This window comes from Erpetoichthys calabaricus, chromosome 16, assembly GCF_900747795.2.
Source record: "Erpetoichthys calabaricus chromosome 16, fErpCal1.3, whole genome shotgun sequence".
Taxonomy (NCBI): Eukaryota; Metazoa; Chordata; class Cladistia; order Polypteriformes; family Polypteridae; genus Erpetoichthys; species Erpetoichthys calabaricus.
In genome coordinates this window covers 76,736,491-76,754,976 of record NC_041409.2, presented here as the reverse complement: position 1 = coordinate 76,754,976, position 18,486 = coordinate 76,736,491, and the positions used below count along the sequence as shown (strand labels likewise).

General features: G+C 42.1%; 1 protein-coding gene across 5 annotated transcripts in view; it reads right to left on the bottom strand.

Moving 5' to 3' along the window:
- Positions 1 to 18,486, bottom strand: part of eml1 (EMAP like 1) — a 231,870-nt gene that overhangs the window by 199,634 nt on the left and 13,750 nt on the right. For 3 of the 5 annotated variants that reach the window (XM_051919893.1, XM_051919894.1, XM_051919895.1), the window contains exon 1: positions 9,458 to 9,604. The exons of the other annotated variants lie outside the window; for them this stretch is intronic. In XM_051919893.1, the coding sequence (XP_051775853.1) occupies positions 9,458 to 9,554 (97 nt within the window). In that variant the 5' untranslated portion in view covers positions 9,555 to 9,604. Of the gene's footprint in view, positions 1 to 9,457; positions 9,605 to 18,486 lie in introns of those variants that run through there. 5 annotated transcript variants of the gene reach the window in all.

Genomic DNA, 18,486 nt, shown 5'->3' with positions numbered 1-18,486 from the left:
TGGTGGCAGGTGCGTGCACGAGTGTTACTTTTCATGCTGACAGGGATTTATGGAGTGGAAGAATGTAGATGTTGGTGTACGCACAGACTTATGCATCTGGATTTTTTTGTGTGTATACACATTTCTGCTTTTGTCCGTACACCATGTTTTAGTGTGAATTCTACGCACAGTATTATGCATGTGGCCCCTGGTAAATATGGTCTTCACACCATCTAGGCAGACCCAGAGACACAGCAAGGTCATGTTTTACCTCTGCTTAATTTTTACTTTTTGTTCTTACTTATATTTCCATTTCTTGTTAATTTTGTTAATAAACACGCTATTTCTGTGTGCTCTCTGGATCTTTGACATTTTTGAAGTGTGGAGAGACAGCATTATTGTACCCTATTCAGTCACAACACAAGCTGGTATGTTATATATTTGGTGTTATTTTCGTAGCTATGTAATAAAAAGAGTATTATTGTTAAATATTTGCTAAAGCTTTTATCCATGGTGACTTACAGTATCAGTGTACATTACAGTTGTTTACATACGTTTTTTACAATTGGAGTACTGGCAGCTTATTTGACCTTTTCAGGGTCATAAAGTGAGTCTAAGGTAAGCATTGAACTGGTAACCTTGTGTTTACAAGTGCACTGCCTCAACCAATGGGCCACGCTGACTGGCCAGTAAGATATAAAGATGGATTGTTGTACTCGGAGGAGGAGTGGTGAGGTCTTGCCACAATGTGAACCATAAATACATAGGAGCTGCATAGATTTAGAAGAAGAGATCGGGATTGTTTATGCCAGTAATCAGCCCTCTTGCTGAGCCAGAAGATTTTAAGGAGGGTGACTATAGGTGATTTCCAGTTTCTAACAAGTTTATACTGGGAATATTGCTACTGTTGTGGGTTATTATGATTAGGAAGTGGAGTACTGCAGAATCCAATAGCATGTTCTTACTTATGTGGTTGTGCTTATTCTCACCTACAGTATGTGTGGTATAGCGGGTCCACAGCTCAGAAAAAGGTGTCCAATTTTTAAATAAATAATCGCGCCCTGAGTGTGCAGACTCCAGTCGGGTGCGGGTATGTGTGTGTTTCACAATTGGGGAACTGGCTGACCATGCCGCATACACTTGTGGAGGTGGGAGGATCAGTCAGGCAACCTAAATCCTTGCACCTGTGCCCAGTTAGGCAGCAAAGAGTAAAGGAGCCTGCACAGAACAGAAGGAGAGAATCAAGAGAAAAAGAAGGAGAATTGGAAAGGAGAAAAATGAAAGAAAAAAAGAAAGGAGGTTAAAGAAAGGAATTGAGAGAAAGGCAGGAATGACAGATAGCCAGTACAAGAGAGAAGTAAGGAGGCGAATGGGAAGGAGAGCCCCAGGAAGAAGTATGTGGCCAGCACTTAGGAGGAGGCTGTAGGATCACTCTTGTTGAGCGACTATGTAGCAGGAGCGACTGTTATGCTCAGGGTGTGCTCTCACCGGGAGGACCCAAGCATAGGCAGAGGTGTGAGCAGAGTAGGGCTTGGCAGTTCCCCGTGGAACATCATGGGATTGGAAGCAGGGACGTGGGCTGGAATGAAAGGTTGTCTGCGCCTGTTGGACGGATCAGCGTAAGACGGAGATGTCCATTTTAATAGGAAGGCACCAGGGCTCAGAATTGCAAAGGACAGTTTCTTGCTTGTGTTTTAACCTTGTTATAAGGGATTTATTGAGATTTACAATCACTTCTTTTTATTTGTTATTTATTTATTGAATTTTTACACAGCACTTTGGTTTGAACACCGTTTGTTTTTACTGTTTTTAATAAAAGTACTGGAGCACTTTTGCACCCATCCATTTCCCTTGTGTGTTGTGTCCTCATTCCCTGGCTCATCCATTGGGTCATCATTGACGGTAGCGAGCTCAAGAAGCTCCATAGAGCCATAGGGAGTGTGGAGCTACCCGCACCATGCACATTAAGTTTGGCTGTGCCTGAAGTGTGAGACTGAAGCTTTAGGGCACTATCAAAAATAAATTCAAAGCTGGTGACAAAAGATTATAGAATTATTAGGCAGAGTCTAAATTTTAGACAGAAAGGGTTGAGATTGCTGAGTTGTGCTGAAATGCTCTTCACCCATTCTTTTTGTCATTCTTCTCTCATTGGGGCTGCAGAGGGCAGAAGCTCATCATCAGAGTATGACGTGCAATATACAGTAACAACAATACTGGAATGCATGCCAATCTTTAGACCCTACAAAAAGCTTCCTGACATCCTGGCAGCAGGTGCTGAACTTGTATATAGTTGATGTGCTCCCAGAACTGATGTCAGTCTAAAGTTAAGTGTCATCAGCTTGTACATGAAACATGAGGTCATGTTGGCAAATCAACCAGCTGTCAACCCCTGATAATTTCAGTAACATTTTCAATCCCAGTCTGAGTCACAGCCCCAATCATAATCCTATTTTAAGACCCTTTTAAAATGCCAGTCCAGATCTCAATTCAAGTCCTTGTTTTACCTTCATTCCATTTCCTTTTCATGTTTACAGGCATAGTAACAACACCAGCACATTTCATGAGTCAGGTTTAGGAAACACAGCCATATCAATATAAATTGAGCGGAGTTAGTGTTAGCTGGTAGGCATGTGGTTTGTGCAATTTGTATATTCTGGCATCACTCAAAAATGGCTTTATTTATACTATATGCCAAAAGGTATGTGGACAGCTCTCTAAATTGTTGAATCCCTGTATTTCAGCCACACACAGAAAATACAAGGTTGTTAACAGGTGCATAAAACCAAGCACCTAGCCATGCAATCTTCACCGTTGGCAGTAGAATGAGTCATACTGTAGAGGTCAGTGAATTTAAATACAGCACTGTCATATGTCACATGTGTGTGCTTAGGGAACAAATTATGGGCTTAGATGATAACAATGTTACCCCACACCAACCGAGGGCGCAAAGCAATAATGGTATCTATTCTTCTTTCCCCTCTGCAGAAACTAAGATTGACGAGAAACCACCTATGACATCACTTCCAGGATCAGCCCATCTGTGTCCGCCTCTTCCTCCCAGAATGCACCATAAACGAACCCACCACTATCTTGGGTGAGACTTGTCCTGAACAACAGGACTAGTCCAAATTTGCGTTAACACGGATTTTCTTTAGCGACTTTTGCACTCTTTACAATATGGGTTTGCCTTCGGGTGTCCCAGACCCTTTATGAGCTTTTTTGTGCTTTATGTGTCACAAACATTTGTAGTGCTAAAATGCTTTCCAATTGTCATTCCAACAGATGTCACATCACAAACATTAACACTGCTTTTAGGAATGTGCTTTTAGGATGGTGCACTGCTAATGTTAAACAATGAGGTCTATGTTGATTAACTGAATTTAAAACCATCTTAGATGGGTAGCACAGTTAGTGTGTATAAAAAGTGTTAATAATTCCACCAGAGTGGTGTGGAGGTGTGAAAGTGATGGGGCTTGGGTATATCTAGCAGTACTTCTCATGGAACAGCACTATATTTAGATTATAAAACTGAAACTGGCACTTCCATGTCTCTCTCACGCTCGGGTTTTGCCTACCATTTTATTTTGCTGATGGTGTTTGTTGTGGCTGCCCCCTAGCAACCAAATATCATCAGCATCTTGCAGTGTATGTCAGTAAAACCACAAAGATGCAAATTACATTAAAAAGAAACAAAGTACAAAAAAATTGTACCCACTAGTAGAAAAGTGTCATTTTACACACCATACTGTAGCAAACTCCCACCTTTGAAAAGAGAGCATATATGGGTTTATACGTACAGATGAGCTACTGACTGTGTCACTATTATAGGGAGATTGTGATCTATTTCTGTTAATTTATCTTACTACAGCTCAGAATGATAAAAGGAAATTTGATATATTAGAAAAAAATAAAAAAGGAGTAAAGAAAAGTGAAAAATGTTAGCACTTTGTTCTTTCTATTTGCACTTTATGTTTGACCTGGACTTAAGAATATGCAGTGTGTCCTTGAGATAGAAATAGCCACTAATCCTGGCATGACAGAGCATTACCGTATTACTACAGATATAAAGCAGCTATCATGAGTTCTCCCACAGGCATACAAGCAAACCCCCAGGGAAAAGCACATCTGCAGCATTCATGGAGACTTCTTACAAAGTTACAGCTGGCAGCACTAATCTAGAATCAAACAGGTTCATAATCTCTCCCGAACCAGGAGACAGCCAACCACAAAATATCCATTGTTCTTGGCTGTATCCATCAGGTAACTCCTCTGCAAGTGGTATTAAGAGTTAGATCTTTTATCTTCTCACTCATGAACTGCTCTTCATCAGAATCTGCATCCAAATACAGTAGTAATCCTCTTCTCAGTTAACTATTTTTATTAACTCAGTAACCTGCTGGAGGACAAGCTCCTGCCAAAGAATGATCTCTTGGTTTGATCACAGATGTGTGACATCCAAGCTGAAAGAGAGGGATAAACTATGGGGGAAAAGAGAGGACCTCTAAACAGCTCATAGTGCAAACTTCTCCTTTTCCAGGAAAAGATTGGAAATGACCTTTAGAGTACATGCCCAGTAAATAGTCCAGTGGTGCTTAAGAGTAGATGCCACCTAGGGAGGTGAAGAACAAACACAGAAGCCTGGCCTCTTCCGATAACATCTTTCCAGGGATCACAATAAAAAATGATGATGAACAGACAGTAAGTCCTACGCTTCATAATTTGAGAAAAGAAAGATATCCACCTAGCCCAAGGTGTACTTAATACAAAAAGTGACACTGATTCTGAAAACTGGGGGGGGGGGGGGGGGGGGGGTCTACTGTATTTTTGTTTTCTAAAAATTAAGAACAGTTTTGATAAGGCTGTATGAAGCCTAAAGAAAACTGTTGTTCAGAGAGTCTGAAGTGGCAGAGGGAACTCTGTACTACTAATCTGAGAGGGACCAGGACTATGGGACTAACCATAGGAATTTCTGTTTGGTGGATTTGCCCATTGAAATACTTTGGCGTTGCTGCATTGGCCTGAGTGTGTGTGTGTGCGTGTGTGTGTTCACCCTGTGATGGACTGGAGCCCTGTCTAAGGATTGTTCCTGCCTTGTATCCAGTGCTTACTGGGATAGGCTGCAGGTTCCCTACAACCATGTTTAGGATAAACTTGGAAACTGGAAGGAAAGATGGATGGATTGCTTTCTGTTTTAATAAAATGTAATTCTGCATATTGGGATGAAAAACCTTGTGCACTGGTTTGTGCTTTGCTTAGCTGAGTGTCCCACTGTGGTAACACTTCATTTCAATACAACTATAAAAGAATCCGTTCATGTATAATCAGTCCCTGTTGCACTCACCAAGGAGTAAGCTACCTCATAGTTGGCTAATAAATGGTCACTAACCATAGGGTGATGTCCGTCAAAGTCTGTTCAAAAAGAGACATTTACATCAAAGACAGCAACCAAAGAATCGGCCCATTCAGTATCAGGCCCTCATGAATCATTTTACTAAGAAAACAGTCAGCTTCTACATACGGGAGTCATTGTCAGGATGCTGCTTATATTGTTTTGTCATTCTTGTCTGTTTAGTGTCACATAGAAACAAATTATCATCATTTGAATGTTTATATTTATTCACTGACTATCATTTACCAATGATTGTGCTTGTGTCTTTGTTCTCTGCTGTTGTTGCTATGCGCTGCTTTTTTTACATAATAGAAGTCCAATGTCTTTTAAAATCCCCTGCTCAAAAAGCAATATTCAAAAGCTTAATTTATTTTAAAATATCATTGAGTTAAACAAAAATAATCGCATCAAACAAAAAAGTAATTAACTAAGTAAAAAAGCATAAAACATTTCAATAATGAATACCACAAAGAAACAAATAATACAGCAAATAATCACAACATGCCAGAGATAGGAATCTTTTTAGTTAGCCAATAAAAGGTTTTGCGTGACGTCTCCTTACATTTGTGTGAAATCTGCCCTGAACAAGTTTCCAACTGTGTCCCCATGTTCTTATTTTAATGTAACAACTGGGGTCCACCATACTTCAGTCATATCCCCTCCTTATCTGAAAGGGTTCAACTCCTTCAGTTTCTCCAGTAGCTCATACCTCTTAGTCCTGGACTTAGCCTAGTCACTCTTCACTGTCTGGATGTAGATGGTGATGAGTCCACTATGACTCCCAGATCCTTCTCATAAGGGTATTTTCAAGTTTCAGACCTCCCATTGTTCATTCAAATCTAACATTTCTCCTTTCTATATGTAAAACTTTACATTTTACATGTAATACTTTAAATGTATTTACTGTACATTACATTTTATCTGACACAAATTTGCCCAAGACTGTGTGACATCCAAGTCCCTCAATAACAATTTAGCTGATTTTGCATTATCCGCCCTTCCACCTACTTTTATTATCATAAGAACCTAAGAAATTTGACAAATAAGAGAAGACCATTCAGACCATCAAGCCTGTTTGTTTAGCTAATAGCTGAGCTGTCCCAGCATCTCATCCAGATCCTTTTCAAAGGTTGTCAAAATCTGCGCTTCAACTACATGGATCGGTAACTTGTTACAGATTCCCACAACTCTCTGCGTAAAGAAGTGCTTGTTTCCTTCAGTTTTAAATGCACTTCCCCTTAATTTCCACTGATGTCCTCGAGTACGCGATTCACCCTTAAGATGAAAGAATTCTGCTGGATCTACTTTATCAATGTCTTTGAGGATTTAGAAGGCCTGGATTAAGTCCCTATGTAGTTTACTCTGTTCGAGACTAAACAGATTTAATTTTTTGAGGCTGTCACAGTAGGACACCTCCTTGACTTTTGGGTTCACCTGGTTACTTCTCCATTAACAGCTTCAAGTGCTGCTATGTTTTTCTTGTAGTGTGGTGACCAGAACTGCACACAGTACTCCAGATGTGGTCTAACTAGTGCATTATATAGTCTGAGCCTAATGTCTTTTGACTTATATTCAACAGTTTTTGTGATATAACCTAACATTTTATTTGCCTTTATCATTGCTTCTGTACATTGGTTAGTCGATGTAGATATGTTGTGTCAACATCTTCTTCTTCTTTCAGCTGCTCCCATTAGGGGTTGCCACAGCAGATCATCTTTTTCCATATCTTCCTGTCCTCTGTCTCTTGCTCTGTTACACGCACCACCTGCATGTCCTCTCTCACCACATCCATAAACATTCTCTTAGGCCTTCCTCTTTTCCACTTGCTTGGCAGCTCTATCTTTAACATCCTTCTCCCAATATACCCAGCATCTCTCCTCTGCACATGTCCAAACCAATGCAATCTCACCTCTTTGACTTTGTCTCCCAACCTTCCAACCTGATCTGACCCTCTAATGTACTCGTTTCTAATCCTGTCCAGCCTCATCACACCCAGTGCAAATCTTAACATCTTTAACTCTGCCACCTCCAGTTCTGGTCAATATATACCCCTAAATTCTTTTCAGTTTGCTTCCTGTATGATAATGTCTTCCATCTTGTGTAATATGCACACTTAATAAGCTTATTGATTATATAACTTCTATATCATGTGAATAGCAGCAAGCAAAGTAACAGAATACTGTAAGGCTGAAGCTATAAGAGAAAAAAACACAATGGAGTCACAAAAATTCCAGGAAACATATGTAACAACTACAAAAGTAGTAAAATATTAACAAAAAATGTGCTAAAATGAGTCTTTAGCATTCAAACAAAAGAGCATGTCAATAATAGCTTTGTCGAAGTGAACGTTTTTCGGTCCTCCAACACAAGGCTCACATCTTTCAAAAATGAAAAATGACCTCCCACTGTGTTTGGCTTCAAACAGCCATCTTCACAACGATGGTTGTTTCAGTCCTCTCAGAGCAGATTATCTAAAGGGTTTTCTGCCCATTGTCACTCCAATAATTTTAAAGTTAGCCAACACAGGGAGATGACTTTGTGATATTAACCACACAGTCACCCTCCTGCACTTTACTCGCTGAGCAACTAAAAACTGAATTCCTAAAATGTCACCTACAAAAGACCTCGGCTCCTGAACTGTCACCTGTCACCAAGGCAGCACAGCACTAGTGTCAGCTTCTTTTCTTTCAGCTCACGTCCAAAAGCCTCAACTCTCTCCTACTGACTACCTGAGAGTCACCTTCCTCACTCCTTTCTTACTTCCCAGTCAGCCAGCACTGAAGGTTTACCTTTCTTACTGCTAATTGCTACAGTCACCACCAATATTTTATCTCCATTGTGAATACCTCACCTCCCTTGTGGTTTGCTTTGCCAGGTCCTTTACTGAGAATAAGTGAGCGTCTAAGGCTTTGCTCTTAAAATAATACTTTTTCTTCTTGGCACCTCTAGGACAGTCATCTGCCAAAGAATGTTCTAATGCAGAGTAAAATTCTATTCTGTCAGCTCTTCTACCTGTTTATCAAAAAATCTCCGTCATAGAATGCAGCTGTACAGTTACTACCCTTATTATTATCCTCTTGAAGAGTTAAATTACGGACAGACAGTTCTTTAAGCCTACCTGGGCTGCTACTAAAGTGTCCTGTCTTCACAATCGACCATCTAAATGTCACTTCAGCCCACAGAGTAAACAGCCAAACTTCAGAGATGCATGGACCACTCTCAGGTGACTAGTCACCTCCAACGTTGCAAGTTTTAAATAATCAAGCTAAATATTTATTTGGGACCTCAAGCCTCGTGTCTCAGTCAAGGCTGGTAAAAGTGAAAAAATAAAATGTGGTTAGAGTAGACAATGGACATAAGATGTGTAAGGCCATGGCAAACAAACTGATGAATTTGGGGTTCTGCTTTCTGTAAAACAGAATCTTCTCTACACTGATGCAGTGTTTAATGTGTCTGGAAACAACATTTAAATGTCTATTTTGCCAAGCATCTCGTTACATGGGCTTCTTTGAATCCATGTCTGAACCCAAGCAGAACAATTTAACTTTTCTCTCCATGAGATGCAGCACCCACAGCCCCACAAAGAACACCAACATCAATTATAGGTAAGTAACCTTAATGAAAGGCACTATACATAGAACAAATACTGAGGAGAGTAGTAGATTCAATCTTATTAATGATAATAATAATTCTTTATACAGTATTTATATAGCACATTTTTTCACTATTCAAAGCAATCTCCCTGCAGGGTGGACCTGGGAAGCGAACCCACGATCTCCTTACTGCAAAGAGCTTTAACACATTGAAAGGGAGAGATCAAAAGGGAGCTAAAGGCAAACAGACTATGAGAGCAAAGACAAGCTCTAAGCTTATTCCACATCATCTCACTTTGTCCTCTTAGACTTTTTTAAGTATGAAATGGAAGTGACCCTCATATTAGTAAGGCATAAACAGCATAAACTTTCCAGCCACATTCCAACTAAAGTTACACACAATCTCATAGGTTTTTCCACCTCATATATTCTTAAGATCTCCTACCAGCATCCCACAATCAGAAATTAAAAAGACCAAACCAAAACCCCTGTTCACCTGGAACACAACTGTCTGACCCTGCCGGAGTGGACTCCTCTGGGATGGGCTTCATGTTCAGTCCAGGAGGTGACAGGATGCCATTCTCAAGGTCCATTGAAATCTGCCTGAGTTCTGCCCTGTGGTTGATGCGATGCTGAGGAACTAGTCACCTTGACCAAGGAGTTAAAGATAGGATTAACTCCATAAGCCAGGTTCAGGGAAAAGGCAGGGCCATGTTGTAATAGGCCACTTTGGACAAGTGACGTGGATGGGTGCAAGCAAGGAAGGAATCACTTGAAACAGATGGAGAGCCATTTGACAGGAGGATTATAGAAATCACTGACTGAATTCGCAGCTACTGTAGGAAAGGAGGACAACTTCCCGTTGGCGAGTAAAACACAATCTAACATGGCCTAGTTTTTCAGCTTTTTCTAAGCAAATATTTTAAAACTTGAAATCTAAATGGAGTTTGGATCCATGCTGCACCCTGTGTATACTGACCATAGTGAGGGGGAGCTGATTTACAGGCAGACACTCTGAGTAATCATCAATCAATCCAATTAAACACTTAGCTCCTCTAGGCGCTGACGCACAACACTGGCCTGCTTATATTGTACTCCAGCCTGCCGATAAGCTCCAGTCCACCCATCTGAGCTGCTGCCCAGAGTGCAGCTGGGATTTAGTGGGCTGCACCAGCACAAAAGTCACTGAATGAGGAATGAGTCAAATGAGCTGCAAATCCCACTGAGAAAGCAAGACAAAGTGTGAAAACACAAACTTTTTCTCCACTGAAACACATTGCCTGTCCCAGACAGTGACATACTGTAGCTATGATCGTGCACACATCATTTCATGGAGAAGTCTTGCCCAGAGGGTCTGACTGCAGCCTCTAAGCTTACGGTAATCCCTCAGTTAGTCGCTCAGGCCAGGAGTGTTGTGTCAGTGTGATCCCTACCATTTTAAAAGCATCTGGTGGACAAAAGTATAAAGTCCATTTTGCTTTTGTAATTCCCTGCTGCTCCGGTAATTCCCTGCCGCTCCGACCTGCCCACTGAAACACAATGGAGAACAGGAGAACACAACTACATCATTATTTAGGATACATTGGCATCACTGGATACCACAATAGCGCTGCACGGTCAGTGTCAGTATACAGTGCCCAAGATGACTCTCCATAATTTATAAGCAATTTTAATACTGACATATTTCCTTCTGCACTTTTAAAAATAAAGGTAAAGTAGTGGTTCTTCAAAGTGATGCCATTTTTGGTTTCCTAAAGAACCATCCACATGAAAGTCCGAGAAAGATCCTTTCTTTATTTAGATCCATAACAAGCTCCACAAATTACCAGGAATAGATGATGACAGATCTGTGAAAACCAAAGGGTTCATGAGTCTGAAATGACCACAGCTTAAATTCAGGTTTTCTTGATCTTTGGTATTCTGCTAAATACCCTACTAAGCATTCAAGGTTTCTGTTTTGTCCAGATTAGGAGCCTTTTTAAAGTCAGAAGAACCAACTTTACATGCAAAGAACCATTCCCAGAATGAAGTGTTACTTTGTTAAGTAAGGGATCTACAAGGAACCACACAACCCAGTAAAGTGCCATTAAAGAACAGGGTGTGGACAAATAAAGTGCCATCTATCTATCTATCTATCTATCTATCTATCTATCTATCTATCTATCTATCTATCTATCTATCTATCTATCTATCTATCTATTGTGATCACAAGGGGACACCAGAGAGAGCCACAAACCACAGACACAGTAATAATCCACACAATATATGAATAAAATAATGGGGATTTATTCTCTTCAAGCACTTCTTCTGAAACATCTTTCAGCAATCAGCCACAATAACCATACAAATCAATAAAAATCAATAAATCTTTCTCCTTCCATCCTCCGATGAATTTTGTCCGCTGCCTCCTGAGTCTGACTCCCTGAAATGAGGCAGCAGACTCCTTTTATGTTGGACCCAGGAAAGCTTCCGGTGCCATGCCATGTCTTCAGGGAGGCACTTCTGGGCCATAGAAAAAGTAGAGAGGTCCTCCCTGAACAGCGCCCTCTATTGATCACCAGGGATGCCAAACAGGACTGCACTTCCAGACTGCAAGTCGCAAGCACTCCTGTGGGTGTTCCCATTGGATTACCATATGTGGACCACTGCCACCTAGTGTGTGGGGGTTGGAACCAATCCCGATCTTTGGTTTTCCCTAGTCTACACTGTATCCACTAAATCCCAGCTGGGTATAATTTTATTTCTTTATCCCCAATTTGTTTGCATCATCGTGCTGGCCACTCGTCCGGTTAATTGTATGTCATGTGATTCAGCTGGGATGCCCGTTCTCCTCCTACACTATCTATTATGTAGTGCCTCATCTATCTATCTATCTATCTATCTATCTATCTATCTATCTATCTATCTATCTATCTATCTATCTATCTATCTATCTATCTATCTATCTATCAATTACAGTATAAAGTGTTTTTTCTATCTATCTATCTATCTATCTATCTATCTATCTATCTATCTATCTATCTATCTATCTATCTATCTATCTATCTATCTATCTATCTATCTATCTATCTATCTATCTATCTATCTATCTATCTATCTATCTATATAAAGAAATCCACTACAGTAGATGTCTGTGTTTGCAATATATTTGTGATGGCTCAAAAGTCCATTTCCTATTTTTTCCTACCAACTCACTTGTCATTGAGACTGCAGAAATGGAAGGTGGATTGTAAAAATAAAATAAAATCTCTTCTGCAGCTGTGTATGTAGTAGGGGTATTTTTGAACGCCCACATGTATGGCCACATAGAGAGGTTATCTGCATCAGGAATTAAGTAATCCTACATTTTGTATAGCTTGCATTTTGTGCTTCTGCAGGTTATGACTATATCAAGAGGAATGTACTATGTGTGTGTTATGACCTTAGTATTTTAAACACTAAAGTCCATTTCTGCTAATATTTATTTTTCACTTTTACCTTGTTTTTGACATTGTTACTGTTTTTACTATTATATTAGTGATGTCACCCCATTGCCATTTATTCTGACATTGCAAAGACAGAAATTGGAAGAAGAAAAGCTAGGAAAAATGATCAGGAGATGAATACACAGACTTGAAGTCTTAAATAAGTCCTGGTCAATGCCGGAAATTTGAATGCACCAAAATAACAAGGACTGAAAGGAAACACAAAAAATCAAAGTCAAAGAAAGAAGTCATGACTACCAAGAATTTCAAACTAGTTACTGAGCACTTTCTTTTGGAATTCTTAAGTCAGATAATATTTGGCCTGATAAGACAAAAATTGAACTGTTTAGGCAGGACTCTCTGCACAATGTCTGGCAAAAACCAGGTACTGTTTATCCCCTGTCTAATACCATCCCTACAGTGAAGCATGGTGGTGGCAGCAGCATGCTAGATGTCTACTTTTCAGTGTCAGGGACAGCAAGACTGGTCAAAATGAGAGAGGAATGAATGCAGCCAAATACAGAGAGGTCCTTGAAGAAAACCTACTCCAGAGTGCATGCCGCCTCAGACAGACGTGACAGTTCATCTTTCAATACAACAATGACCTGAAGCAAACTGCCAAAACAACACTGGTGTGACTTTGGGACAAGACTGTGAATGTCCTTGAGTGGCCCAGTTAAAGTTCAAACTTAAACCCCATAGAACATGTGTGGAGAGACCTGAGGTTGGTAGTTTACATCCAATCTAACAGAGCTTAGGAGGCTCTGCAAGGAAGAATGAGATAAACTGCCCAAATTTAGGTGTGCAGGCTTGTGGAGACTTACCCAAGAAGACTCGACGCTGGAACTGCTGTCAAAGGGGCTTCTAGAAAGTACTGAATTAAGGGTCTGAATATTTATACAAATTAATGATTTCTGGTTTTTATTAATAATAAAATTTCAAACCTTTCTGGAAATATGCTTTTTTTTTGTCATTATGGGTTTTTGAATGTAGATTGCTGGGCAAAAATGGCAAATTTCTCAAATGTATCATTTAAAATTAAATCTGCAACACAATAAAGTGTGTAGAAAGTGAAGGGTCCAAATACTTTCTGTATCCCTTGTGTGTGTGTATATATACAGTGCATCCGGAAAGTATTCACAGCGCATCACTTTTTCCACATTTTGTTATGTTACAGCCTTATTCCAAAATGGATTAAATTCATTTTTTTCCTCAGAATTCTACACACAACACCCCATAATGACAACATGAAAAATGTTTACTTGAGGTTTTTGCAAATTTAGGGAACACCCCTACCGCCTCCCGGAGGCAAAACATGCTGAGGTTGAATTAGAAATCCAACACATGTTGGACATGGGCATTATTGAGGAGAGTCACAGTCCTTGGTCCAGTCCCACTGTCCTCGTTTCCAAACCCGACAGTACCTGGAGGTTCTGCAACGACTTCTGCTGTCTCAATCAGGTCTCAAAGTTTGATGCCTACACCATACCCTGGGTTGATGAACTCCTTGAGCAGCTGGGGAATGCACGATATTTGACTACTTTGGATATGACGAAGGGGTACTGGCAAATTCCCTTAACGCCATCCACGAAAGAGAAAACTGCATTTAGCACCCCTAGTGGACACTGGCAGTACAAGGTCCTCCCATTTGGATTGCATGGGGCACCCGCGACTTTCCAGCGTCTGGTAGATAGAATGCTGAAGCCCCACAATGCCTACTGTGCCGTCTACCTGGATAACATGGTCATTTTTTCCGGCACATGGCAGGAACATGTCCTGCAGGTTTATACCGTTCTTCTACTGCTAGCGAGAGCCGGTCTGTGCATTAATCCCAAGAAATGCTTCTTCAGGTTAAATGAGGCTAGGTGTTTAGGCTACCTGGTGGGAGAAGGGATGGTTAAACCGCAATGTACCAAAATCAAAGCCATTCCTGACTGGTCCTGTCCGATAACCAAGCAGCAGTTACAAGCTTTCCTGGGATTAGCGGGTTACTACCGTAGGTTTGTACCTTGCTTTTCGGAGAAACTTGCGCCCTTGACGAACCTCACAAAGAAGTCAGCCCCGCTGCATGTGGTGTGGGATGAGGCTGCGGAGCAGGCGTTCAGTGACCTGAAAATGGCCCTGACTACGGCACCTATATTAAAAACCCCTGATTACTCTGTTCCTTTTATTCTCCAGACCGATGCTTCGGACACAGGCTTGGGAGCCGTGTTGAGCCAAAGCATCAATGGTGTCAAGCACCCCGTGATTCACCTGAGCCAGAAACTGCTTCACCAGCAGATGAGGTATGCGGCGGTGGAGCGAAAGGCCCTGGCAATAAAATGGGCGGTGACCCAACTGCGATACTACCTGTTGGGTTGGGAGTTCACCCTCGTTACAGACCATGCCACTCTTCAATGGATGGCAGTGCATAAGGTGGCTAACCCTTGGGTCACCAGGTGGTTTTTGGATCTGTAGCCTTACAGGTTCACGGTCCTTTATCATCGGGGGAGTCTCCAGGCTAACGTCGATGCCCTTTCCTGGGTATACGACCTCTTGGTTCGGGTTACCCGTCCCGGTGGGTCTGGGCTAAGTGGGGGGGGGTCATGTCACACATGCACGAGTAGTGGGCAGCTAAAGGACCCGACGTGTGCCGTGAACCCACAAGACGGGGGAAAAAGCCAGTGCACTAACCCATCTCTCTGCTCTCTCACAGGAAGGATGACCCACAAAAGAGCCCAGGGCCGTAACTTTACTCCCCGTGCTACAACCAGATGTTCGGACTCCTTCTGCATTGCATCAAGTCACGTGTTGTCCCTCCCCGATGACATCACCTTGCTGCCAGGATTCCCTGTTGTTCCTGACATCCTTTCCACTGTCCTGGCTTCTACAAATACACCATCTTGCCACCAACATGTTGTCTGTGCTGATGTATGCAGCTAGGCTGTTTGTACTGACCTAAAAAGAGAATGTGAAAGAGTGATACTATACAGGGACAGTTTCCCCAACCCTTAATATTGTTTCCGTGTGCTTCCTTTTACAATCTAAATATATATATATATATATATATATATATATATATATATATATATATATATATATATATATATATATATATATATACTAGCTGTGTAAGCCCATGCTGTACAATAAAAAGCCCGGGATCCTAGAAACAATTGAAATCGTCAGAAAAAAAACTGAAATGTAGAGATGTCAGGTAATTGAAAGGAACTACTCTGGGCATCTCTTTCCTAGGAGGATTCATTTCACCGACGTGCTCACACTGCTTGTGTTTTAGTGGCGGGAGGAAAAGTAAAAGGGATACCATTTTGCCAATGTTAGTGGCTAAGCAACTTTGTCTTCCTTCTGCGAGGTTTTGTTTTGCTGACGTGCTGGCCTCGCTTGTGTTATTAGCGGCTAAGCGAGTTTTCTGTTTCCTCTGTGGTGGAGCCCTTAACCCAACTCCACCTCTCACTTCCGGGCTGGATAGACAGACACACTTCCACGAGTAAACAGTTATATATAAGATATGCAGTATATACAGTATATCCATCCATCCATTATCCAACCTGCTATATCCAAACTACAGGGTCACGGGGTCTGCTGGAGCCAATCCCAGCCAACACAGGGCGCAAGACAGGAAACAAACCCCGGGCAGGGCGGTTTCTAAACTTGTTTGGGACTCCCCGCAATGGGACAACACACCGAAGACTGTCCCGAAACGTGAGCGCCGCTTCTGTGGAAGACAGTTTATTAGTTGCCGGGTCAACCACGGGCTCTCAACACTGCAGCGGCTTGCAGATAAAGCAAATCCGAGTTGATTGTGGTCGCGCTATAAGCGGTTGCCATCAATGGTTGATGCAAGGAACCTTATAATTGCAGGGAACAGTATTACTTGGCAACTAACCTGGCATGACCCTGCTTGATTGCTGTGTCTGTTGTAAAAAAGACAACAAACAAGCATAAAGGTTTGGGGTTCCATCCCCGTATACTGTAAAAGCAATCACGGTCAGTCAGGTTCTTGTACAACATAACAGACAAATGAGGGGTTGACAGGCAGACAATTTATGAGGTGGGAACAGAAGAGAACAGATGGGATGCTGGGAAGAAATCGCGGTGGTGGATGGGAGAAATTACGTCATCAGGAGGGGACCAGAGGGAAGGAAGGAACTTGGAAGTGGCTGGTTTCTTTAGGAGTCCGGGTAAACTCATGACAGCGGTGCTTCGTTCTTTCTGAGGAAATAAAGAAAGAGAGGTTAGTACCCCACCGTTGTCCCCTGGCATGACATGTCGCGGTGCGTGTCGGGTCCTTAAGCTGCTCCCTATGCGCTCGTGCATGATACTGTGTATAGGAGCGTTGTAGATCCTGCTACAATAAATAACCATGCTGTTCCTGTTTAAAGCTGAATAAAGTTGGTTTTGCTAAAGTACTGAGACCCAGCCTCGTGTTTTGGGGAGCAAGACAGAGACTCACACGTCACTATATATATATATATATATATATATATATATATATATATATATATATATATATATATATATATATATATATATATATATATATATATATATATACTAGTCATTTAGCCCGTTACAATAACGGGCGCTAGAACAGTAGTGCATAAACATTAGTAGGATCAGTCTATATTAAATGGCAAGGGACTTTGACCTCATTCTTTTTGTTGGTCGTATTTTTCTTTCTTTCAGCCTTTCTTTTGTTGATGTTTACTTGCTGAGCTGACCGTTCTTCGTGGGCTGCCGCCGTGTATTGTGTGTCTAATTTTCTGTGACAGTAATACTGTCTTGTATGGCTCTTTTCAATAAGGGCGCGCACAAAAAGGTGAGCCTCAAAAGGGCGACCTCAATCGCCTTTTTGTGCGCGCCCTTATTGAAGGATACCGTCTTGTACGTCCGCTGGCTTGTACGTCCGTAATATACCTTTAATTTTCTCTGGCAGTAATACAGGCGTGCTTGTCGGTAATATGCCTTTAATCTCCTCTGACAGTAATACTGGCTTGTATGTGGCTGTAATATGCGTCACTGTATTGTGTACCTTTAATTTCCTCTCGCAGTAATACTGGTTTGTATTTCCGTAAAACGCGTCTAACTTTCTCTGACAGTAATATCGCGAGTCGCACCGTGCCCCGCGCATGCGCACTTCATCAGAAGACACCCACACACGGACACCTGGACGCACATAGGGATTTTATATATATATTGTCTCCGGTGGCTGGGGGGGTGACCCAGCCCGGGACGCCCCGGAGGACCGGAAGAGGGCTTATGCCTTCCCCAGGCCACATGGGGGCGACCGCCCTGGTGGTTATGGGGACCATGGGTACAGAGCTTTGAAGCTCAGCCCTGTAGGGGCCTGTGGTCACCGCCAGGGGGCGCCCCAATGCCTTTGGAGCCCTGGACCTCAGCACTTCCGCCACACCCGAAAGTGCTGAGGGGAAGAGGATCGGGGACACCCGGAGTGTTTCCGGGTGCACAGCCGGCACTTCTGCCACACTGGGGAGTGCCGGTGGAAGATTGCCGGGAGGCACCTGGAGCACATCCAGGTGGTCATAAAAGAGGCCACCTTCCTCCATTCGATGCCTGGAGTCGGGAGTGAAGGAAGACAAGGTCTTGGTGGAGAGGAGTGGAGGCGGCCTGAAGAGAGTGAGGCATAGTGAAGAGGCCTGGACTTTGGGGGAGTTTAGGGGTTGTTGTGCACAATTGTAAATATGAGTAGTGTAAATAAACGTGTGTTGGGTGACTTTAACGTGTCTGCCAGTCTGTGTCCCGGTCATCTTCCACTATATATATATATATATATATATATATATATATATATATATATATATATATATATATACACTGTGGAGGATTGCCGGCTTTCCAGTCCGGCCCTCACCCCCAGGCCGCTAGGAGGAGCCCTCCGGACAACATATTCGTGCCCCGAGTTCCAGCAGGGCCTCATGGACTTTGTAGTGTTGTGACACAGCCCTGCTGGATACCTTGGGGGCCGCCAGGAGTCGCTGTAAGGGGGCTGGTGGACTCTTGTATGCCCTATAACCCGGGAGTACATCTCAGTCATGTGACT